Source organism: Sus scrofa, chromosome 7 (assembly GCF_054392235.1).
Source record: "Sus scrofa isolate SSC_HxYL_T2T_F1_AM1 chromosome 7, Sscrofa_HxYL_maternal_Yorkshire_Landrace_v2.0, whole genome shotgun sequence".
NCBI classification, from domain to species: domain Eukaryota; kingdom Metazoa; phylum Chordata; class Mammalia; order Artiodactyla; family Suidae; genus Sus; species Sus scrofa.
The window spans coordinates 121,703,471-121,729,822 of record NC_139389.1 but is presented as its reverse complement, the minus strand read 5'-3'; the positions used below and the strand labels follow the sequence as shown (position 1 = coordinate 121,729,822).

The 26,352-nt window shown below is 36.9% G+C and overlaps 1 protein-coding gene across 23 annotated transcripts in view; it reads left to right on the top strand.

The window, feature by feature from the left end:
- The window catches only part of EML5 (EMAP like 5), a 195,272-nt gene that overhangs the window by 65,672 nt on the left and 103,248 nt on the right, over window positions 1–26,352 (top strand). For all 23 annotated transcript variants that reach the window (XR_014811251.1, XR_014811248.1, XR_014811250.1 and 20 more), the window contains 5 exons: window positions 7,871–8,008; window positions 14,711–14,967; window positions 16,182–16,394; window positions 25,048–25,215; window positions 25,872–25,978. Coding sequence is in view for 10 of the 23 variants with exons in the window: in XM_084969970.1 (XP_084826096.1) it covers window positions 7,871–8,008; window positions 14,711–14,967; window positions 16,182–16,394; window positions 25,048–25,215; window positions 25,872–25,978 (883 nt within the window). In the remaining 13 variants the exon portion in view is untranslated. The remainder of the gene's footprint in view (window positions 1–7,870; window positions 8,009–14,710; window positions 14,968–16,181; window positions 16,395–25,047; window positions 25,216–25,871; window positions 25,979–26,352) is intronic.

Genomic DNA, 26,352 nt, shown 5'->3' with positions numbered 1-26,352 from the left:
TATAGAACAATTCTCTTGGAAAACTAATTGGAAACTGACAGAATTCCTGTGCAACCAGAGCTTCAAGAAAGATCTTCATGTTGCTAGGTATGATGGAGAAAGGGGTATTGGGTCAGGATCGGTGCCCGTGCAAGGGATCCAAAGGGAGGAGAAGGTCTCCACAGGAAGATCCTCATCCTGGAGAGCGAGCAGGTTGAATCACAGTCTGGCCTCCCAGATGTGATGAAGAAACCTAGGCTCTACCTGAGAGGAATGTGCACAACAGTAAGGGTGGAGAGAGCCTTGCACTGGTAGCTGCCACCTCGCCACACTCCCCAATCCGAATGGAGCAAATACCTTAGTCCTGATCACTCCACACCACAGCCTGGTGCAAGATCTCGGCCAACCAGGCCCTGGAAAAAGACACAGAGACAGACCGCAAGGCTTGGGGTGTAGTTCAGATGGAGTAGCAGTGACCGCTATTAGTACACACAGGAACACTCTCAATGAGAGTGCCCTGTCTCCACCCACTCTACACTGCATATTAGTGCTAGATCTGGGGAAGATAAGTCCTTGGAGAAAACTGCAGCCCACATCTCTGGCAGCAGGGCAGCCTTCTCAATTCCTATAGCCATAATTTCCTGACCCTTATTCTTCTCCACACCACACCCTTGCAGTAGAACTGAGAAGAACTGGAATGGTATAAGCATGCCAACCTACATAATAGGAGTTCCAGAAGGAGAAGAGAGAAGATTGGAAATGTATTTAAAGAAACTATAGCTGAAAATTTCCCAAACCTAAAGAAGGAAACATATACAGGTACAGGAAGCACAGACGATCCCAAACAAGATGAACTCAGACAGACCCACACCAGGACACACAGCATAATTAAACTGGCAAAAATTAAACATAAAAAGAGGGTTCCAAAGGCCACAAAAAAAAATTCAGTTTTAAGGGAACCTCCAAGGCTAACAGCTGATTTCTCTATAGAAATTTTGTAAGCCAGAATGGAATGACATGATATATTCAAAGTCCTGAAAGGAAAAAGTCTGCAACTTAGGATATTCTGCCCAGCAAGATTATCATTTATAGTAGAAGGAGATATAAAAAAATTTCTTAGACAAGTGAAAGCAGAAGATTTTAGCAATACTAAAAGAAATATTGAAGAATCTAATCTAAATAAAAATAGGCAAGAATCTACAGGAAAGGGAAATATCACAATAGGAAGAGCAAATATATAATAAGGAGTAAAGATCACTTAAGCTAGATAATTAAAAACCATAAAAAATTATACAAGCAGTTAGGATTATAGTAAACAGGATAAGCATGAAGATGTAAATAAGACATCAAAATCACAAAATGGGGAAGGGGAGTATAAAAATGTAGATCTTTAGAGTGTGTTTGAATTTGAATGAATATCAGTTTAAAGCAAGTGGATATCATTATGAGTCAACATACTTGAACTCCATGGTAACCACAAATCAAAAATATAAAATCACAGTTCCCACTGTGGTGCAGCAGAAGCGAATCTGACTAGTATCCTTGAGGATGTGGGTTCGATCCCTGGCCTCGTTCAGTAAGTTGGGAATCCAGCGTTGCCATGAGCTGTGGTATAGGTTGCAGATGTATCTCAGATCCCATGTGGCTGTGGCTGTGGCATAGGTTGGCAGCTGTAGCTCCAATTCAACTGCTAGCCAAGGAACTTCCATATGCCATGGGTCTGGACCTAAAAAGCAAAAAAATATACACACACACACACATGCACAGACACACACACAAAAGAAAGGAACTCAGGCATGCTACAAAATCATCAAACCACAAAAGGAAAAACAAAAAGAAGAAATAAAGAAAAACTGCAAAACAGCTAGAAAACAAGGATTAAAATGGCAAATATATATACCTATCAATAATTACTTTAAATGTCAGGGGACTAAAAGCTCTGATCCAAAGCCAGAGTGGCAGATTGGGTTTAAAAAATAAGAACCTGCAATTACCCATAGGAGGCTCACATCAGGGCAAAAAACACACAAAGACTGAAAGCGAGGAGATGGAAAAAGATATCTCATGCAAATGGAAACATCAAGAAAGTAGAGATAGCAAAACTCACAACAGACAAGATAAACTTTAAAGCAAAGGCTATAAAGAAAGACAAAGGCATTATATAGTGATAAAGGGATCAATACAAAAAGAGGATATTACACTCATTAACATATATGTACCTAATATAGGAGAACCTAAATACACTTAAAAAATACTAAAAGACATAAAAGAAGAAATTGAGCAGGAGTACAATAGTAGGAGACTTTAACATCCCACTGACATCAATGGACAGGTCAAGACAAAACTAATAAGGCAATAGAGGTCCTAAATGACACAATACATCAGTTGGACTTAATTGATATCTATAGGATACTACATCCAAAAAACCCAGAATACACGTTCTTTTCAAACACACATGGAATTTTTCTAGGATAGAAATTATTTTAATATCTTTTCTGACTACAACAGTATGGAACTAGAAATCAACCGCAGGAAGGAAAATGGGTAAAGACATTAAAAATCAATAGAATAAAATCAAGACCTGTATTGTTTGAAAGGCTAAAAAAAAAGGGACAAATCTCTGGCCAGGCTTACCAAGAAGAAAAGAGAGAGGACTCAAAAAAACAAAATAAAAAAATGAAAGAAATAACTGATAACACATAAATACGAAAAAATCCAAAGTGCATAGTATGAACAGTTTATGCCAGCAAACTGGACAACCTAGAAGAAATGGACAAGTTTCTAGAAGTGTACCAGCTGCCATAACTGAGTCAAGAAGAAACATAATTTGAACAGACCAGTCACTAGAAGAGAAATAGAATCTGTTAAAAACAAAAACAACTCCCTGAAAACTAAAGTCTAAGATCAGGGGACTTCACTGGAGAATTCAACCAAACATACAAAGAACCTTAACAGTCCTTCTCAAACTATTCCAAAAAAATTAAAGAGGAGGGAACACACTTGCAAATTAACTCTTATGAGGCAACCATCACCTGATACCAAAACCAGACAAAGACACTACAGGAAAAGATAATTACAAGCTAGTGGCTTGGATGAATGTAGATGCAAAAATCCTCAACAAAAGTATTAGCAAATAGAATCCAGCAATACATTTAAAGCATCATACACCATTATCAAGTTGGATTCATTCCAGGTGTCACAAGGATGGTTCAACATATGCAAATTAATCAGTGTGATGCACTATATTATCAAAAGGAAAGATAAAAACTGCATCATCAATTCAATAGATGTTGGAAAAAGCATTTGCAAACTGGGAATTTGGGGTTAGTAGATGAAAACTATTATATTTAGAATGAATAAGCAATGATGTCCTACTTTATAACACAGTGAACTATATCCAGTTTCTTGGGGTAGACCATGATGGAAGGCAATATAAGAAAAGAAATGTATATAAATGTATGACTAGGTCACTTTGCTGTAGAACAGAAATTGGCACAACATTGTAGATCAGTTATAGTAAAAAAAATAAAAAGAGCATTTGAAAAAATTCAATTTCTGTTAATGACAAAAGCTCTCGCCAAAGTGGAATAGAGGGAACATATCTCAGCATAATAAAGGCCATTTGTGACAAACTCATAGCCGAGATAACACTGAACAGTGAAAAGCTGGAAGCCTTCCCACTAAAATCTGGAACAAGATAAGGATGCTCACTCTTACCACTTGTATTCAAAAATCTTGTATTGGAAATCTTAGCCGTAGCAGTTGGACAAGAAAAAGAAATTAAAAGTATTCAAATTGGAGAAGAGGTAAACTTGTCATTACATGCACATGTTACTATGCTATAAAGAAAACCCTAACGGATCTACACAAAAACTACTAGAACTTATAAATGAATTCAGCATGGTAGCAGGATACTAGATTAACACACAGAAATCTGTTGTATTTCTTTGCACTAACAATGAAATATCAGAAAAGGAAGATTAAAAAGCAATCTCTCTTAAAATTACATTTTAATGCTTAAGAATAAACCTGATCAAGGAGGTGAAAGATTTATACACTGATAACTATAAGACATTGTTAAAGGAAACTGAAGAAGATTTAAGGAAATGGAAACATATACTATACTCCTGAATTGGAAGAATTAACCTTTTTAAAAACATCCTTTTTTTGTTTTGTTTTGTTTTACCCAAAACAATCTACAGATTTATGTGGTCCCCATCAAAATACCCATGACATCTTTCACAGAACTAGAACAAATAATCCTAAAATTTATATGGAACCACAAAAGACCCAGAATTCCCATAGCAATCCTGAGAAAAGAAACAAAACTAGAGGTATAACCCTTTCAGACTTCAGACTATACTACAAAGCTGCAGTAATCAAAAGAGCATGGTATTGACACAAAAACAGACACACAGATCAGTGGAACAGAATAGAGAGCCCAGAAATTAACCTGTGAACCTATGGCAAATTAATCTACAACAAAAGAGATAAGACTATGCAATGGGGAAAAGACAGTCTCTTTGATAAATGGTGTTAAGTAAAACTGGACAACTACATGTAAGAGAATGAAATGAGAACATTCTCTAACAACATATACAAAAATAAAATGGATTAGAGACATAAAGTAAGAGCAGATACCATAAAACTCCTAGAGGAAGCTAGGGGTCTAATCGGAGCTGTGGTCTCCGGCCTACGCCAGAGCCACAGCAACACGGGATCCAAGCCGCGTCTGCAACCTACACCACAGCTCACAGCAACGCTGGATCTCAGTAACCCACTGAGCAAGGGCAGGACCGAACCCGCAACCTCATGCAACCTCATGGTTCCTAGTCGGATTCGTTAACCACTGCGCCACTACGGGAACTCCCAGAACACTCTTTGACATAAAATGCAGCAATATTTTTTTGGATCCATCTTCTAAAACTGGAAATAAAAGCAAAAATTTTTTAATGGCACCAAATCCCGCTTAATAAGCTTTTGGATAGCAAAGGAAACCACAGAACAAAAAAACAGCCTATGAACTGGGAGAAAATATTTGCAAATGATGTGATTGACGGGGGTTAATATCCAAAATACACAAACAGCTCATACAATTCAGTGTCAAAAATCAACCCAATGAAAAAATGAGCAAAATACCTAAATAGATATTTCTCCAAAAAAGACTTACAGATGGCCAACAGGCACATTAAAAGATGCTCAACAGGAGTTCCTGCTGTGGCGCAGTAGGTTAAGAATCTGACTCTGGATGTTCAGGTCTCTGCAGAGGCATGGGTTTGATTCCCAGCCCAGCACAGTGGGTTAAACATCTGGTGTTACTGTGGCATAAGTCGCAGCTGTGGCTCAGATTCAACCCCTGGCCCAGGAACTTTCAGATGCTGTGGATGCAACTATAAAAAAACAAACAAGCAAACGAACAGATGCTCAGCATTGCTAATTAGAGAATTGCAGATCAAAACCACGGTGAGGTGTCCCCTCACACAGGGCAGAATGGCCATCATCACAAAGTCTACAAATAGTAATGCTGGAGAAGCTGTGGAGAAAAGGGAACCCTTGTACACTGTTGGTAGGAATGTAAATTGTTGTAGCCACTATGGATAACAGTGTGGAGATTCTTTAAACTAAAAATGTAGTTACCTATGATCCAGAAATTTCACTCCTGAATATATGTCTAGAAAAGATGAAAGCACTAATTTCAAAAGATACATGCACCCCAGTGTTCAGAGCAGCACTATTTACGATAGCCAAGACATGGAAACAACCCAAGTGCCCATGACTGGCTTAAGAAGATGTGATACACACATGCACATGCACAAATGCACATGCAGTTGAATATTACTTGACCATAAAAAAGAATGAAATATTGCCTTTGCAACAACATGAATGGACCTAGAGAATATCATGCTTAGAGAAGTAGGTCAGAGAAAGACAAATACTATATGATATTACTTATATGTGAAGTAAAAAAAAATAATACAGATGATTATACAAAACAAACATATTCATAGATATAGAAAGCAAACTTAGAGTCACCAAAGGGGGATAGGACAGATTAGGAGTATGAGATTAATAGATACAAACCTCTCTACATAAAATAGATAAGCAATAAGGATTTAGTCTATAGAATGGGGAATTATATTCAACATCTTATAATAATCTATAATGGAGTATAATCTGCAAAAAAACAGTAACAATCACTATGCTGTATACCTGAAACTAACACAATATTATAAATCAACTATAGTTAAATTTTTAAAGATGCAGAACCATTCTTAGCTTATACATTGTACAAAAACAGGCAGTGGGCCCAATGTCACCCACAGTCTAGTAGAGCATAGAAAGCCATCAGGAAATACCATATTTAATGTTACAACAAGGAAAGTTTTCCTTTGAAATCAGAAAGAAGGCAAAGATACCCACTTTCAACATTATATTTTTCACTATTATATTCAACTATAGACTAGAATTGTTTTTCAGCACAGTGAAGCCAAATATGTATGTGTGCGTATTTATATAGAGATATTTTTATAGATTTATATATAAAAATATTTTGATTAGAAGGGAAAAAACAGCTGTCATTTGCAGGCATTATAATTGTAGAAAATCAAAACTATAGAGAATTTATTGGAATTAAAAAGAATTTAGCAAATTTCTTGTGTATGAAAACAATATACCAAATCATTTTCCTATAAAACAGCAACAAACAGTATTTTTTAAAAAAAGATACTGCTCTAAAATATACTTAGTTTTACTATATATACTTAGTTTAAAATGTACTTAGTTTTACTGATCTCTTTCTGACCTTTTAGAGTAGATGCTGGTTCATTAAGTTGTAGCCTTTATTTTGATAATACCTGCATTTAAATTTCTCCTGAAGTACTGTTTCAGCTAATCCCACAACTTTTGACATAAAATACTTTGGTTGTAATTAACTTTAAAATGTTACTAATTTTCATTAGAATTTTGTCTTTTAGGTTATTTGGAAGTGTAATTCTTAACTTTAAAACAATATATAGTTTTCTAACATTAAAGTCTGGAAAAGACTCTGAATTTACATAATCTTAAATATTCTTAGATTAAATGACTGTAAATATGGTATATACCATATACCACTATACTGTATACGTATCTTCCTTAAAGCAGGGTAGACATCATCCACCTAAAATGAAAAATTGGAAAAAATTAATGTCATGACGTTATCTTAAAAATAAAAGATTCTATTGGCATTCCCGTCGTGGTTCAGTGGAAATGAATCTGACTAGCATCCATGAGGACACAGGTTTGATCCCTGGCCTTGCTCAGTAGGTTAAGGATCCAGCATTGCCGTGAGCTGTGGTTTAGGTTGCGCACGCGACTTGGATCCAGCATTGCTGTGGTATAGGCCAGCGGCTACTGCTCTGATTTGACCCCTAGCCTGGGAATCTCCATGTGCCGTGGGTGCGGCCCTAAGAATACAAAAGAAAAAAAAAAAAATTTAACTCATCATTTTATGCATTAACAATATTTCTGTTTTCATAGATAAGAATTCCTTACCATAAATCATAGTTTTAAAAATCTAGATTTAACTTCCTAAAAATGAAATTATTATTTTAACCAACGTTTTTTAGTAGAGTCTGTCTTTTTTCGTTGTTTTTAAGGCTGCACCTGTAGCATGTGGAAGTTCCCAGGCTAGGGGATGAAATCACTGCAACTGCCGGCCTTCATACACCACAGCCACAGCAACAGCTGTGGGATCTGAGCCACATCTGCAGCAACACCAGATCCTTAACCTACTGCAAAGCCAGGGATAGAACCTGCATGCTCATGCACGCTGTGTCGGGTTCTTAACCTGCCAAGCCGCAATGGGAACTCCATGTCTATACATTAATTAACTCTTAATTAAATGTTACAGGATATGGAGCCTAGTTGATCATGCACTTATAGCAAGGTGTAATATGGAAGAACCGATTCGTTGTGCAGCTGTAAATGTAGATGGGATCCATCTTGCCCTTGGAATGAAGGATGGCTCGTTCACTGTGCTTAGAGTAAGGTATGTATTAGGGTAGAAGCAGAAACATAATAAATTTCTGTTACTTGAGATAGAATGTGTAATACTTATTGTTTTTACTCATTTCCTCCCCCCCTCCTGTTAATACATATTTTTCAGACATTAGTTTGATTAAATGTAAAAATACTTATAAAAATGGCTTTTTCAGAGAGTTAACCTGAAAACTGTGGTTTTGGGAATTAAGAATGTTTAGATTAATGACTAAAATTTTGAGTTAAATTTGGGTCTTGATTTCTGTTTCTCGGTAGTATTTCTTTTCAGTAATGATCCTCCACCATTGAAAAGGAAGGAGACCTTGAAACTGTTAAAAATGAGTGAATGTTTTCGGTATTGTTATTTTCAGATTTATGCTTTTTTTAAAAATGCCTGCATCTCTTCCTTTGGGTAATTAGAAAAGTTTAAAGAATTTGTTAAAGCACTTAACATCTCTTGTTGAATTACAGATATGGTGCATTCAATTGAACTCTAAACATTTAAAAATTTGCCGTAGATCCACGTGCGTGCACAAGGATAAGTACTTATGAAATCTTTCATATCTAGCTTAGTGAATAGTAGGACCGTCCATTCAGTTGCTCTATCCAGAAACCATTTATTCATTTCTCTGTCTTGTCTCTCATGTCTAGTTAATCACAGAATTTTGGAGACCTTACTTCCTAAATAGCTCTGAAATTAATCTCCCTCCTTCCATTCTCACCATTGTACTCTTGTATAGGCTTCTGCCATATCCTAACTGGATTGGTGGAACAGCATCTCAGTTGATCTTCTCATCTCCTGTTTTGCTTCCTCAAGTCCTTTTTCTCCAGGTAGAGTGATGCCTTTCAAAATGTGTTTGTTTGCATCCCTCCTCTTTCTAAAGTATAATAAATGTGTCACATTGTCTTTAGAATAAAGTTCATAATTCCTTTTTTTTTTTATGCTTTTTATGGCTGCACCTGCGGCATATAAGTTCCCAGGCTAGGGGTCAAATTGGAGCTGCAGCTGCTGGCTTATGCCACAGCCATAACAATGTGGACTCTGAGCCGCATCTGCACTCTACGCCACAGTCACAGTGATGCCAGGTCTTTAACTCACTAAGCAAGGTCAGGGATCAAACCCACATCCTCATGGATACTACTTGGGTTCATAACCCTCTGAGCCACAATGGGAACTCCAGGCTCATAACTCTTAACATATCTTATAGTGCTCATCTCTCCAGCTTATTTCTTTCTATCTTAACCTCTTTCTTTCAACATTTATTAAAAAAAAAAAAAAACTTTGCTTCTTCAGATACATCATGATCTCTTATACTTCTGAGACTCTATAGATATGACTCTTCTTTCTGGGGCAGGTTTTTACAATGAGATATGCTGAGACTTCTCTTAAACTAGTTTTTTTATTGTGATTAAATAAACGTAATACAGAATGTACCACTTTATCCATTTTAAGCATAAAATTTAGTAGCATTAAGTATATTTGCATTGTTTTAAAAGCAAGAATTTAGGATGCATGTAAAACACCTAAGAATTTCTGTTAGATATATCATTGCCATTAAAAATAGTGCTTATTATTTTTTCATTTGTACACGGGGTGAATAAGTCCTTATCTCTAATAAGTCAATATTTTACCAGCTGAGTTCAACATTGCTGACAGGATCATTGGAATGGTTATTATGACTTAAATATCTTTATATGTAATCACAAAATTCTAACTCAAAAATATTCTTAATCCATTTACCTGGTCACTATTTCTTCTTGGTTTTCTGTGCATATTCTCTGTATCATAGAGCAGATTTCACACTTAGAGCAGTAGTAAAGTACCCTCACAGAATGGTTGTTATGTTTAGAGGACCATAGTAAAGATTGAAAACAACACATTGAGTCTTAAATTGGGGTACAAGGTGAGGTGCCAGGGCAAATCACATAACTTCCTAAAACATCTCTTTTCCTTGTGATAAAAATGCTAATAATTTTATATTAAAAGAAGCACTAATATCATGGAGTTAAATGAAAAACTGCAGTATTTTTTCAAATTAGAAGGGGTGTGTGTGTGTGTTTGTGTATGCGTATGTGTATGTATAAAACTTTGACTCGTGGTGGGCTGCATGGTGTTATCAACATCAGATTCCTCAAAGGCACTAATTCATTCTCATAAGTAGTTAGGGAGACTTCAGTAGAAGAGCTTAAAAGCTCTTTTTTTTCAACCTTTTTGTATTTTGTCTGCCTCATTTCACAGGAGTTATAAGTTCCAAAAGTTGTTTCCTGGCTTTTAAAAAAGTATCTCTCTTTGTATATTCCATTTTTTTCACATCAGAGATTTTCTTGTCTCCCTGCCCACACCAAGACCACTATTAAAACATGCTCAAATATGTCTTATCTTAAAATTCCTACCTTGAAACTAAGGCCTCTTTAGTTATATCACATCTCTACTCTCTACTCTTTCACAGTAAATTTCTCAAAAAACTGCCTGTTTTACTGTCTTTCTTTTCTTCTAATTAACTTATCAACTTTCTACCCCCATTCTGTCTTTTGTCTTTTTTTTTTTTTTTTAGGGCCGCCCCCATGGCATATGGAGGTTCCCAGGCTGGGGTCTAATCTGAGCTGTTGCTGCCAGCCTACTCCAGAGCCACAGCAATACCAGATCCAAGCTGCATCTGTGACCTACACCATAGCTCACAGCAACGCCAGATCCTTAACCCACTGAGCGAGGCCAGGGATCGAACCCACAACCTCATGGTTCTGATGCACTCGTTTCCGATGCATGATGATGGGAACTCCTCTACCGCCATTCTAATATAGCTTTTTCCTTCATCTTTTCATTTAAAAACCGTCACTAATAATTCCCTGTAACTTAAGCGAGGAAATACTTTTTGATTTTCATCTAAATCGATTCTCAGCAATTTGACCCCCTTAACCACTGGCTCCTTCTCAATATATTCCTTTCCCTCGCTTTGGATGTTAATTCTTTCTCTTTTCAGCCTACTTCTCTGGCTCCATTTTCTTTATATGCTATAATCTTCTGCCTACTCAGTAAATGTTGGATTGCCTCAAAGCTCAGATTCTAGGCTTTCTGCCCTCTTTACTCTGTATTTTCTCATAGGTAATCTCATTCTCCCTCTAGCTTCAGTTACTACCCATACCCTCATTATCCCAGATGCATAGCTCTAGCCCTAGTCTCCTCTAAACTCTAGCCATATTTAACATCACCTGGGTATCTGAAAGGCACCTACTATTCACCATGGCCAAAGCTGAACACAGGGTCTTCTGTCTGTGAACCCTATTTTAGTGAATGGTACCACTGTCCATGTTCTGGTATAAACCCCAAACCTAGGAGTTATCGTTGATGCCTCTTTCTTTCTAACCGACCACTATTTCTAGCCCATTACAACATCTTGTTGATTTTACTTGCCTGATGGATTTTCTAGGAGCCTTTTTTTTTTTTTTTTTTTTTTTTGCCTTTTAGGTCACACCTGTGGCATATGGAAATTCTCAGGCTAGGGGTTGAATTGGAGCTATACAACTGCCAGCCTACACCACAGTTCACAGTAACACTGGATCCTTAACTCACTGAGCGAGACCAGGAATCAAACCTGCATCCTCATGCTAGTCGGATTCATTTCTGCTGCACCACAATGGAAACTCCCTCTAGGAACATTTTAATTAAAGTTTGTGAATAGATTGAAATTAAAATGTCTTTAACATAGTGTATGTTATGTACTTTAATAGAATGGATTATAATAAATAATACTGCATATTTCACATCTGAAGTCTGAGCAACCACTATCTGTAGTAATCTTCTAATTGGTCTTAATCTTGTCATTATACTCCTTTAACCTTTTTTTTTTTGACTGTTGAAATAGATTAGTGAGTGATCTGATTGATTCATCCCACCCTAGCTTAAATTTACAAATTAAGGCCAAAAACTTTTAAGATCTGTGAAGCCTTTAATAATTTTCCCTTAGTCCCCTTCACTAGACTAAGCTCACACCAGTACCTGTTACTTGTGTCAGTACTGCTACACTGGCCTTCTCAAACTGATCTTGAACACTTGCTCTCGCCGTCATCAATTTCGCCTACTGTTATTTCTGCTGGAATATGGGCCATTTTCTTCCCAGCTCCTGTCTTCCACTGCGCTAAGACCCATTCTAAATTCCTCAGAATGAAGTTCAAACTCCAACTTCCTTTGGCCTGTCTCCACTAACTTTGACTTAGGAACAATTCTTCTAGTATATGTTCTATCAATACTGTATACTTTTACTTTTGTGATGTGTTACAAACTGCTAGAATGAATAGTCTCAGACTTTGGCCTCCCTCTGCTTCTAAAAGAAATCATAGACTTAACATATCAGTTTCCCAGAAAACTTTAGAAATCAATACATTTTAATAATAATTTTCTTTCCTATAAATTTGTCAAAGAAATGTCTTCATCAGAGAAGATAATCATAATTCATAATGTTGACATAATAATATATACTATAAAACCACCATGTCATTCAGAATCTCTCTTTCCATCACTGTTGGTTTCTTCTGTATGTGTGTGAGTGTGCATGTATGTACGTCTGTTGGTGGGCAGGGGTACCATGGTAGAAAGCAAGAGACAACCTGAGATATACACACTGTATCTGTCATTAACTGGGAGCAGTTAAGTCTCTGGAACAAAAGAGCTATAAAAAAGTACCAAGATACTTCTGAAGAATTTTCCAGGAGCATTTTAACTAATGCTTGTGATTAATATTAGAATGATTGTATCTTTAATAAAGAAGGCATAAAAAATAAAAGCTGTCAAATAGTACCTTAGAGGTTTTTTTAAAAATCTTGCTTCATGTGGATATAGATCAGTGGATAGATGGATTAATGGGTTTATGAATGGATATGGAGAAAGGGAGATAATATACATGAATTTATTCAAACTTGAAGGAGTCACTGGGAAAGGTAGGGTAGGTACATTCATCTGTGTTTAGGAAGAGGACCTTGCAAGTTGCAGGGTGTAAGTAAGGCAAAGGTGATGTTGATGAGGAAAACTTTTTTAAAAGGTACTTTTTCCCCTTCATGCGTTTTATTTTGATACCCTTTTATAGTCAGGAGTTTCCGTTGTGGCGCAGCAGAAATGCATCCAACTAGGAACCATGAGATTGCGAGTTCGATCTCTGGCCTCACTCAGTGGCTTAAGGATATGGCATTGCTGTGAACTGTGGTGTAGGTCGAAGATTCGGCTCAGATCTGGCATTGCTGTAGCTGTGGCGTAGGCCGGCAGCAACAGCTTCAATTAGACCCCTCACCTGGGAACCTCCATATGGCAAGGGTGCAGCCCTAAAAAGACAAAAGACAAAAAAAAAAAAAGTGATGATTTTCATGCCTTTCTTTATATAATTAACATCACAGTAAAACCCAAACTCCCTGGCAACATATCGGATCTGTCACACACTGTCCTCAATTTATCTCTTTAACTTCATCAGTCACTACTTTTCCCACTTGTCTGGTATCCACTTTATATTATATACTACTCTTCAAATGCGCCATGTACTTGCATTGCTCATGCTGTGTCTTTCTGGAAAACCTTCCCTCTTTTTTTTTATACTTAACCAACCCCTCGGGTTTTATGCTCAAAATAGATGTCACTCTTCCTTGGTTCCTTCTTGCCTTTAGATTGAACCCTTTTTCAGTATTTCTTATAGATCTTCACATGTAATCTTTTGAGTACTCACCACATTTCATTCATTATAAACTATAATTACTTTATATCCATCTCTCACAGAAGATGGGTTCATCTTTGTACCCCATGTGCCTAAAACAAAGTACTTAGTGTTACTGAAAGAAATAGGAGTTCAAAAGCATTAAATTGTCCATTTAGAAACTATAAAAATTGAGAAAAATCCATTTAAACTTATATTATTTAAATTATCTATTGGGAGAATTTCAGATGGGTAATACAAAATATATTTGAAAAAAAGTCCCTGGTACTAGTTGGAAATAGAATTGTCACTTCCTCCTGCCCCTTCTTCCTTGCTGCCTTCCTCTTTGCCTTTTCACCAGCTCCACACGTTTGGAAATTCAGTGGTATTTAACTGTTTGTCCATTTTTATGGCTGTTACCAACACCTGTATTTTGGAAACTCGATTATAAGTCATCATTAAAAAATCTTAAAGTTTCACTGGTTGATGTGGTCGCTAATTGAAAAGAATTTGTTTTCTATTTAAAAAGGTCAAAGATGTTGAAATAAAAATAACTAGTGGTAGCTATATAAAGATATATATTCAAATGTATTACTGAAATACTACAAATCAATTTCTCCTATCTGTATTTCTTGGATGTGATTTTGTACATTTGGTTCATTACAAAATTTATTTGAAAATCCATGGTGTTTGTAATTAAGCATTTTTCGTAAACTCAGTATTTATAAGAAACTTCATCACAAAAACCTGTGACTTTTTTTCCTGTATTGTATGACTCCAGAAGTTTAGTATGAATCTCTAAGCTACTTAAAGTAATTTATGAACCAGAATTTAGCATTTTTTTCTAATTCCCATATATATTGTCCTCATATATTTCTGTTCAACAAAATTATTCCTGAAATAATGCTTTTCTCATTTACTTTTGTTTTATTGGTTTATAAGTGCTTGATACAGCCTTACAGTCATTTTAGACACATTTGAAAACAACTAAATCTGTACAGACTTTTTTTCGTATGGTCTCTTTTTTTTTTTCACAGAGATATGACGGAAGTTGTACATATTAAAGATCGGAAGGAGGCAATTCATGAGTTAAAATATTCACCAGATGGAACTTACCTTGCTGTTGGATGCAATGACAGCTCAGTTGATATTTACGGAGTTGCTCAGCGTTATAAAAAATTTGGGGAGTGTGTCGGATCACTCAGTTTCATCACTCACCTGGACTGGTCTTCAGACAGTAGATATTTACAGACAAATGATGGAAATGGTAAAAGACTTTTCTATAGGATGCCAGGTAAACATTTCTTAGAAATTATATATAACTTGTAAATTTTTAGTTCCTTTAAAATATCTTTGAACTTCACTAGAAGCAGAGTGTAAGTTACATTTGATTATAGGAAATCAAAGAAGATCTAAGTTAATATTTCAGGTATTATGTTTTTTTTCTATAAGGGTGCCTTATCATTTGAAATCCTTTTGGTTCTTAAAACTCTTTTGCTTTGAGAATCTAAGACCAATTTTATGTTGAATTCCACACCATATGCATAGTATATGGTAAAGTCCTAGCATATATTAGAAAGTCAAAATAATGGGTACAGCTAATTAAATATAATTGATGAAAATGTCTGACTATAAATTGATTTTTTTTGTGGTTACCTCAGACTTTGCAAATATTAATAATGTAGCTAATAAACTAATTTTAAAAAGCAGGATTTCCATCAAAGATTTAAAAAGAGAAGAATAAAAATAGAATCATCCAAATATTATCTCTCAGTACTTTATTTAGTATGATGCTTAATGAATTAGTTGCTATTTTTCAATAGCTTATTTAATAAGACTAGATGCATAATAAAATTAATGCATGGCCCCAGAGGTTTTCACTAACAGTCTATGTGCAGTGAAGATTGACTGGGAGTTCCCTTGTGGTGCAGTGGATTAAGGATCTGCCATTGTCACTGCAGCAGCTTTGGTTGCTTCTGTGGTGAGGGTTTGATCCCTGGACCTTGGAACTGCCACATGCTTCAGGCACAGCCAAAAAAAAAAAAAAAAGGATCAACTGACTCCTGAAGTCTTGGCCTAATGTAAATGTATTATTCACCACCCTTCCTTCCTTTCACTTCTCTTTTTCTCTACCACAGATGCTTAGGTTTCTTTTTTAGTATCTGATTTGCCACTTTCTTAGAGCTTTCGCTTTTCCTCTACCTTGCTGATCTGTAGCATGATTCCATTGGGGTTGTTTTGTACTCCACATGTGTCAACCTGCCATGCAAGCTATGTCATCATCAAATCTGTGTGTGTCTCTGAATCAGTATATGGTGGTGGCTTTTTAAAAATTCCTTGCATTTAATTTTCTCCTTTCTTCATTGTACTCACCTACCTTATGTTGTCCTTCAACTGGAATGGGAAGATACTTAAATTTTGTAGCATACCATGTTATCAGTACGGTTTACGCTTCAGCAAAAGTCAAAGGGAATAATTTCTTAAATTAAGACTCTGGTTTATTTTTAGGAGGAAAAGAAGTGACAAATAAAGAAGAAATAAAAGGTGTTCATTGGGCTTCATGGACATGCGTTTCTGGCCTTGAAGTAAATGGAATTTGGCCCAAGTATTCAGATATCAATGATATAAACTCAGTAGATGGAAACTATATTGGCCAAGTTTTAGTAACTGCTGATGACTATGGAATTGTAAAATTATTTCGATATCCTTGTTTAAGAAAAGGTATCTTTTCTTATTATTAACTAACTTATTTATTATGAAAGGCTTTTAAGTCCTTGCAGAAAGTTAGTCTTATAAACAAAAACGTTTATATTTTTTAAAATACACATGCTAGGAGTTCCCATCATGGCTCATCAGTAACAAACCCAACTAGTATCCTTGAGGACATGGGTTTGATCCCTGGCTTCACTCAGTAGGTTAAGAATCTGGTGTTTGCATGAGCTATGGTGTAGGTCCCAGATGTGGGTCAGATCTGGCGTTGCTTGTGGCTGTGGTGTAGGCTGGCAGCTACAGCTCCGATTTGCCCCGAGCCTGAAAACATATATGACACAGGTGCGGCCCTAAAAAAAAAAAGTGCTGATTATTTGGCGAAGAATTTCATGAAAATGAGCAGAATTAGCTACTATTTATTTTGCTAATTCAGAAAGTATTGTCATATGTTATATTTATTTTTGGACATGAAGTTTTTGTCTTTTTTAGGGCCGCACCCCCAGCACATGGAGGTTCCCAGGCTAGGGGTCAAATCAGAGCTGCAGCCGCCGGCCTATGCTAGAGCCACAGCAATGCCAGATCTGAGCCACTTCTGCGTTTCCGCTGCATCACAACAGGAACTCCTATTTTTTGACATGAAATTTTTATTAGAAAATTATTTGGGGGAGTTCCTGTTGTGGCTCAGTGGATTAAGAACCTGACTGGTATCCATGAGGATGTGGGTTCAATTCCTGGCCCCACTCAGTGGGTTAAGGATCCAACATTGCCACGAGCTGCAGCATAGTTCGCAGATTTGGCTTGGATCTGGCGTTGCTGTGTCTGTGGAGTAGGCCCGCAGCTGCAGCTTTGATTTGCTCTGGGAACTTCCATATGTGGCAGGTGAGGCCCTAAAAAGACCAAAAAAAGAGAGAAAGAAAGAAAATTAGCTTTTAATTCATGTTATGAATGGACTAATACTTTACCTCTTCCTTTTAAAGAATCATTTTTCTCACTACTTCTAGAATTGCCTCATATAGCCAGGATATACAATAATAGTTATACTTTATGGTTTATTGTCTTTAATCATTTAACTTACTGAACATAGATCTTTTAGGAGGCATTTTTTTCATGTCATTTTCTCAAGAATTCCGATGAAGTAGTCAGCTGTATAATTCAGGTCACAGTTTGGAACCTATTGGTTTGTTTGCTATTTTTTGTCTGAGAATGTGTTTTTGCTTAAATACTTAACTCACATTGTTTAGACATTTATCTTTCATAACTGAGGGGTGTAAGAAAAACAAGGATATTATCATTGGTTATTTTCTATATATTTAATGTATCACCGCTTTTTCTTGGATTTCTTTTAAGATGATGATATTAATCATTCTGTTCATAGACCTGAGGATAATTAAATGAAATGCTCTCTTATTTATTCATTCCATGCCTTGTTCCATAAAGTATTTGAGTCAGTTTATAACAAGTCCCTAAGCACCAAAATAATTGTATAAGTAAAGAATTCATACCAGTGTTCCTGTCATGGCGCAGCAGAAACAAATCCGACTAGGAACCATGAGGTTGTGGGTTCGATCCCTGGCCTTGCTCAGTGGGTTAAGGTTCTAGCGTTGCCATGAGCTGTTGGTGTAGGTCGCAGACGCAGCTCGGATCTGATGTTGCTGTGGCTGTGGTGCAGGCCGGCAGCAACAGCTCTGATTAGACCTCTAACCTGGGAACCTCCATATGATGTGGGTGCAGCCCTAAAAGAAGATAAAAGACAAAAAAAAAAAAAAAAAAAAGAAAGAAAAATTAGTCTTGTTAAGTTACTGCTTCAAGAATATAAATATAAATTATTTTCCTTATTTTCTCGTTTTATATTTTTGTTAGAAACTTATTTTATGATAAGGCTTCTATTTCTAGACCCCTATGAGTCACTTTGAAACTATGAGTAGGTAATTGGGAGAGAGAACAGGACATAACTACTGCATATTTAAAGGATTAATAGAAGTATTTTAAGATCCTGTTTAAGATCAATTTATTGAATTTACATACTTACATGAAGCTGGCAATTTAACTAGAAAAATTGTCTTTTAGATTAGTTATGAAGTTATACATTATTTCACATATTAAGTTGTACTGTTGATTTAACTTAAGTTTGGGAAATATTGTGCCTGATGTATTAATGTGTTTTAGATATCTGCTTAGGTAATATCTATTACATTCTAAGAAGTGAAGCTTTCAGAATTCCCATTGTGGCTCAATGGTAACAAACCCAACTAATATCCATGAAGAAGTGGGTTCAGTCCCTGGCCTTTCTCAGTGGGTTTAGGATTTGGTGTTGCCGTGAGCTGTGGTGTAGTCTCAGACACGGCTCAGATCCCAGGTAGTCCTGGCTGTGGCATACTCTGGCAGCTATAGCTCTGATTCGACCCTTAGCCTGGGAACTTCCATATGCCACAGCCCTAAAAAGCAAGGGAAAAAAAAAAATGAAGCATTTGCAAAATATGGAAAGAAGTTAAGTAACAGAGGTAACTATGTTATAGAATCATCATAATTAAAATACAAAATGTATGAGATTAGCCCAGAACGATCCTCTTCCACATTTAGCCCCCTAAAATTCAAGCTCAAAACATTTTTTTTTTTTTTTTTTTTGTCTTTTTGCCTTTTCTAGGGCTGCTCCCGCAGCATATGGAGTTTCCCAGGCTAGGGGTCAAATTGGAGCTGTAGCCGCCAGCCTATGCCAGTGTCATAGCAATGCGGGATCTGAGCCACATCTGTGACCCACACCACAGCTCACGGCAACGCCAGATCCTTAACCCACTGAGCAAGGCCAGGGACCGAACCCACAACCTCATGGTTCCTAGTCGGATTTGTTAACCAGTGCGCCACAGCGGGAACTCCTACTCTTCCTTTTTTATTGTTGTTATTGTTCATTATTATCTTCTTTCTCTCTGGATTCTCCTTCCCTTGACCATAATCTCTCTCAGACTCTTCGCAGGTAGCAACACAGAGACTATGGAGGGGAAGGAGTCAGGGGTAGGGGAGAATGTGGAGGTGAAGGCAGAGTTGCTTTCTTTCTTTTTTTTTTTTCTTTAATTTTTAAATTTTGGCCATACGTGGGGCATGAAAACGTTCCCAGGCCAGGGATCAAGCCTGCTGCACTGCAGTGACCTGAACCACAGCAGTGATAATGCCAGACACTTAACCACTAGGCCACCAGGGAACTCCTCTGAGTTGCTTTAATCTAACATCTTAATCACGGTTAATAAATCCCAAGACTTTCTATACTTACTGACAAATGGAAATTTATATTTGGAAAAGATACTTTTTAGATTCCAGGAGAAAATTAATTGGAAAAACAAAACACATATCAGACAATAAATGTGGACTGACTTAATGCCACTTTTCTAAGCATCATCCGTATTGTTGCGTGTAGCTCTAGTGTATTTGTTTTCCACTTCTATAAAATACTTTTGTGAATGGGTATATGGTACAATCCATGTGTTTATTTTCCTGTCAGTGGGCATTTAGGTTCTTTTCAGTCTTTTGCTATGATAGACAAGTTTCTCAAAGATTTATACCTAGGAGTAAAATTGCTGGGTCATAGAGCATTTATAAGAAAGTGCCAAATTGTTTTCCAAAATAGTTAACCATTTTACAAAGCCTGTTGATCTACATCCTCTTCAGCACTTGACATTGCCACACTTTTTTTTTTTCTTATGACAGGAACCCTGCACACTTTTTGTTTTAAATCTTATCTAATTAATGGTGTCACATTGCCTTAATTTACCTGTGTCTACCTACTAATAAAGCTGACTTAAAATATTTTCCAGTATTTCATTTTCTGCATTTCCTCTTCTGTCAAACACAAATTCTTATCTTTTGCCTATTTTTATAGAGTTGTTTCTTTTGATTTTTCCTACATACAAATAATTTGTAATTTTTATGGCTCACAAATGCCCTCTTTTTCAGTTTGTGACTTTTTATTTTCTTAATCATGTCTTTTGTTGACTAGTTTTTAATTTCAATACACTCAAGTAAGTTTTTTTGGGTTTTTTTGTCTGTTATTTTTTTTAGGGCCACACCTGCAGCACATGGAGGTTCCCAGATTAGAGGTTGAATTGGAGCTGTAGCCGCCGGCCTACACCACAGTCAGAGCAACACCAGAACCTTAACCCACTGAGCAAGGCCAGGGATTGAACCCACATCCCCATGGATACTAGTCGGGTTTGTTAACCACTGAGCCATGATGGGAACTCCTCAAGTAAGTTTTTTTTTTTTCTTTTTTTTTCTGAACATTGCTATTTTGTGTATTAAGGAATTCTACTTCTTATTAGGGTCAGAAAGATGTTCTCAGGAGTTCCCTGGTGGCTCAGTAGGTTAAGGGTTTGGTGTTGTCGCTGCTGTGGCTTGGGTCCCTGCTGTGGCATAGGTTCTGTCCCTGGCCTGGGAACCTCTGCATGCCACAGGCATGGCCAAAAAAGAAAAAAAAAGGTGTTCTTATATATTTTATATTTAGAAGTATTAAGGTCATCAAAACGTTGTTAAGTGGGAAAAAATATTTTGTCATATTGCTACGATTTATTGAAGAAATTTAGTTCATATTAACTTTGTGTTAAAATATACCCTAAAATAGGAATCCCCATTGTGGCTCAGTGGGTTAAGAACCAGATTAGTATCCCTGAGGATGCAGGTTCAATCCCTGTCCCCTGTACAGTGGGTTAAACATCCAGCGTTGCCACAAGCTGTGGTGTAGGTCTCAGATGAAGCTTGGATCCCATGTGGCTGTGGCTGTGGTATAGGCCAGCAGCTGCAGTTCCGATTTGACCCCTAACGTGGAAACTTCCATATGCTGCAGGTGTGGCCCTAAAAAGAAAAACAAAATAAACCCTAAAATAAATTACATAAGAAATGGGATTGTTGAAACATAAATATTTCAGCATACTGCTTTGTCCTCACCAAGAATTATCATTATCCTCTCATTTAAACTAGGAAAGCTTTTATGTCCGTTCTAGCTTGCTTTGATGAATCTTTTCTCTTGAGATATTAGTCCTAATTGATGATAGGACTGTTTATGCCTTATCTATTATTTTATTGTTTACTATCATAGGACAGTTTTTCATAATGAAGGGACTTTGAGAGTTTGTAATCCAACTTATACAAAAATGGACATGGAGTCTAAGCGAAGTTAAGTGATATGCTCAAACATCTGTGCTCTTGGGTAGTCTGACACTCAAATTCTAATCTTTTGATTTCAACTCTAATATCCTTTACATCAGACTTTTGTCCCCATTAATGAATCATAAGTGTTGGAGTTCATGCCCTCTCAGTCTCCTTTGCAACTCTTCTTCCTTCCTCAACTAGCATTCCAACTCACATGCGTAGGCAGAGTAAGGGAAAATGTAATGTCTTTTTCTTTTCCTTTATTTCTCTTTCTTCAAATACCTGATGAATGTTTGCTGTGTATCAGGCATTAGGGATATAATGTGAGCAAGATGCCATCCCTGTCCTCATAGAGCTTATAGTTTATTCTAGAAGTTAACAAGTAATTTCGATATTATATCTCAGTGTCACAAGTATAACCACGTAGAGTAATCACAGGGAGTTGTGTAGAAGGAGATGGTTAGTCTTGGTGAGTCAAGGTCATTTCTTTTCTTCTTCCTCCTTTTTTTTTTTTTTTTTTTTTTTGCCATACATGCAGCAGCTTGATGTGGGATCTCAGTTCCCAGACCAGAGATTGAACCCAGGCCACAGCAGTGAATGTTCTGAATCCCATCCACTAGGCAGTCAGGGAACTCCTTGGGTCCCTTCTTAAAAAATGTGATGTCTAGGTTTGCTTTTAAGATAACTATTTATCATAGTTAAACAGTGATGGTTATTGAATAATTATTAATAAAGTCACTTTGATTAGAAAGTAACTTATTCAACAACTTTCTTGTTGAACTGCCTTGGTTCCTCCAGAGGAACTGATCTTTGCAAAGTCACAGAGAAAATAATTTGGAAGGCCTTGCAGGATTATTTACTCCTCTCTTGGAGCTATGACCCACTGTACTGGATTAGAATAAGTGCTCAGATAATTCTTCTTCATTTGCTCTAAACATAGCAAAATTAGTACATCTTTAAAAGTTGTAATTTTAACTGCTGGAATCTCTGGCTTTACCTTTTAAGGCTCTCTGGTGCCTAAGAGCACGTTAAGGTCCCCATCAAAGGAAGTAGTAGCTGAAGTCCTCTTGACAGGCAAATAGTACATTATCATATAAGAGGAATGGGTCTAAATCTTACCTTATCAGACTTTACCAAGGGAATTGTGACAAGTTACCCATCTAGAAAGTTACTGACTTCTATTAAGCTATGTAAAAAATTGATTCCTAAAATAATAGCATTACCATTAAGCAGCAGCAATTTGTAATTTAATTTATGTGCTTTTGGTCAGATCTTTTATACTTGGATTAAGATGACTATCCCTAAATGCATGGCCAAGGTGAAAGTTTTTCTCAGTTTGTAATTGATGGATCTTTGCCATACAAGCCTACATATTTTATTTATTCTTTATTAAAGTATAGTTGATTTACAGTGTTGTGCCAATTTCTGCTTATAGCACAGTGACCGTGTGTGTGTGTGTGTGTGTGTGTGTGTGTGTGTGTGGTGTGTGTATATATATATATATATATATATATATGTATATATATATATATATATGCACACTCCCTTTCTTATATTATCTTCCATCATGGTCTATCCCAAGAGACTGGATATAGTTCCCTGTGCTATATAGTAGGACCTCATTGCATATCCATTCTAAATGTAACAGTTTGCATCTACTAACCCCAAACTCCCAGTCTATCGCACTCCTTCCTCCATCCCCCTTGGTAACCACACATCTGTTCTCTAGGCCATTCAGGCCTTATATAACATCATATAAACCTTTTAAAATGTTATCAAAATGAAGCCAAAAGTTACTATGTTTTGTGTACTTTAACAGGAATATGTAAATGTTGCCAGATACCAGGTTTATCTAAGAAGGATATATAAGATGTGTTCTGAACTTAGAACCACAAAATGGTTCCTATCGTCACACAGATTTTTTAAAATTAGTTACAAAGTTAGACTATTTCTTTACAATTGGAGAATATGGCGTATAACACTTTAACCAAATGCTGCTCCGTAACATCGCTAACAATAGAATGTGGCCCTTAAAATAGTGTATTTGAAAGGACACAGCATTGCCTGTGCAAAAAACACATTTGAATCTAAATTATGAAGAAACTCCAGACAAACTCACATTGAAGGGTATTATACAAAATATATAGGTTTAAAAAATGACCAGGAGTTCCCGTCGTGGCGCAGTGGTTAACGAATCCGACTAGGAACCATGAGGTTTCGGGTTCGACCCCTGCCCTTGCTCAGTGGGTTAACGATCCGGCGTTGCCATGAGCTGTGGTGTAGGTTGCAGACGCGGCTCGGATCCCGCGTTGCTGTGGCTCTGGCGTAGGCCGGTGGCTATAGCTCCGATTCAACCCCTAGCCTGGGAACCTCCATATGCCGTGGGAGCGGCCCAGGAAATAGCAGCAACAACAACAACAACAACAACAACAACAACAAAAAAGACAGAAGACAAAAAAAAAAAAAATGACCATAGGGGAGTTCCTCTCATGGCACAGTGGAAATGAATCTGACTAGGAACCATGAGGTTGTGGGTTTGATCCCTGGCCTTGCTTAGTGTGTGAAGGATCTGGCATTGCAGTGAGCTGTGGTGTTGGTCATAGATACGGCTTGGATCTGATGTTGCCGTGGCTGTGGTGTGGGCCAGCAGCTGTAGCTCCGATTAGACCCCTAACTTGGGAACTTCCATATGCTGTGGATGCGGCCCTAAAGAAAAAGAAAAAAAAAAGACCTTAGGAGTTCCTGCTGTGGTGCAATAGGATTAGGAGCATCTTGGAGCACTGGGATGTGGGTTCAATCCCTGGTCCAGCACAGTGGGTTGAGGAACCAACATTACCACAGCTGTGGCTTAGGTCACATCTGTGGCTTAGATCTGATCCCTGGACAGGAACTCCATATGCCCTGGGGCTGCCAAAAAAAAGAAAAAAAAAAAAAAAAACGCTGTGAAAGATAGTTGTTGAGAGCAACCAGCCGTATTTTATTTTGATTAATATGGTATATTACATTGATTGCTTTTTATATATTGACCCAACCTTGCATTCCTGCCATAAATCCCATTTGTTCATGTTGTATAGTTCTTTTTATATGTTGCTAGTGTTGTGTGGACGACTTGAGCTTTAAAAGGATTGTCTGGCTGCTAGGGCTGAGGATAGTGGGGGAGGAGTAGAGTGGTCCAGTCGCTTAGTCACTTAAGACCAAAGGCCTCTGGCTAAAACATCAGATATCTTAGCATTGAAGCAATTGATCCTCTTGTGGCTATAGGCTTTTCCCAGAGCAATAAGATAATGCCTCACAGCCCTTGTGATCCTTATCAAATTGTATTGTGAATCAGTAGAGCAGTGATTTACACATCTTGATGTAATACTCATATATATTCACTCAACAAATGTTCGAATTAACATTTTCCCTTTTGATCATTAATTAAGATAGTAGAAGTAGGATGCATTGGTTCAGGTATAGAAATTGTTTACAGTGGTATTTTTGAGTAGCAACATTTGTTTATCAATTTAAAGCTATATTTTTGTTATAGGGGCCAAGTTTAAAAAATATATTGGCCATTCGGCTCACGTAACTAATGTAAGATGGTCACATGATTATCAGTGGGTTATTTCTATTGGTGGAGCCGATCACTCTGTCTTTCAGTGGAAGTTTATTCCTGAAAGAAAACTCAAAGATGCTCTTCACATAGCACCCCAAGGTGAGTAGTACACACTGACTAAACATTTATCTGTCAAATGACTCTTCAGTAACCTCCAAATAACTGTACTATTGACATGTACCCTAGCCTTGTATGTTAATAGATAATAATAGATTATTCTTAGTGGAGATATTAAATTAAAATATTACATCTATGTGTTTAAAGTCACATGTCACAGAGCATGGAATACAAAGTACTTTTGGTTACATTTTAATGAGTGGAAAACATACATTAGCAAAAAAAACATTTATTATATTCCCTGGGAGATGGGTATCTAGGTTTCATATTCGGTTTTTTTGACAAAGAAAAATTATCTAATGTCGCTTCATCTGTTGCATATAGTATTTTCTAGCTATTTTTCATGTTAATTATGGGTTATATTCACTTATATTTGCACAGACATTTAAATTTGATGTAGCAGTCATTGGGGAGCCAGTGAAGGGATTTAAAGGAACTATTGAGTTTGCAGTGAGTGGAGAGGAAGATAATCTGTAGTACAGTTTACTGACATCTGTGAATAGGTAATTTCATTTGATTGTTTTATCACTTGTTTCCATGTCAGTTGGCACAGTCAGCTCTTAATCATTAATTTTATTGTGCTGTTTTGAAAATGAATCTTTTTAAACAAGTAATGTTTCATTTTTTTTTAATTACAGAAAGTCTGGCTGACTCTAATACTGATGAATCAGATTCAGATCTATCTGATGTTCCAGAACTGGATTCTGAAATTGAACAGGAGACACAGCTCACCTATCGTCGGCAGGTAATTTTTATTATACCATGATTTTTCCTTGAAAAAGTCTAGTATCTTCTTTATCTTGCTCCCTGCTGTTTACTTATCTGTTGTTATCTCTCTCTTTTTTTTTTTTTTTTTTTTTTTTTTTTTGTCTTTTTTGAGCCAACCTCATGGCGTGTGGAGGTTCCCAGGCTAGGGGTCAAGTCAGAGCTGTAGTTGCCTGCCTATGCCACAGCCACAGCAACTTGGGATCCAAGCAGCTTCTGTGACCTACACCATAGCTCACAGCAATGCCAGATCCTTAACCCACTGAACGAGGCCAGGGATCAAACCTGCTTCCTCATGGATGCTAGTCAGATTCCTTTCTGCTGTGCCATGACAGGAACTCCTCTCTTTTGTAG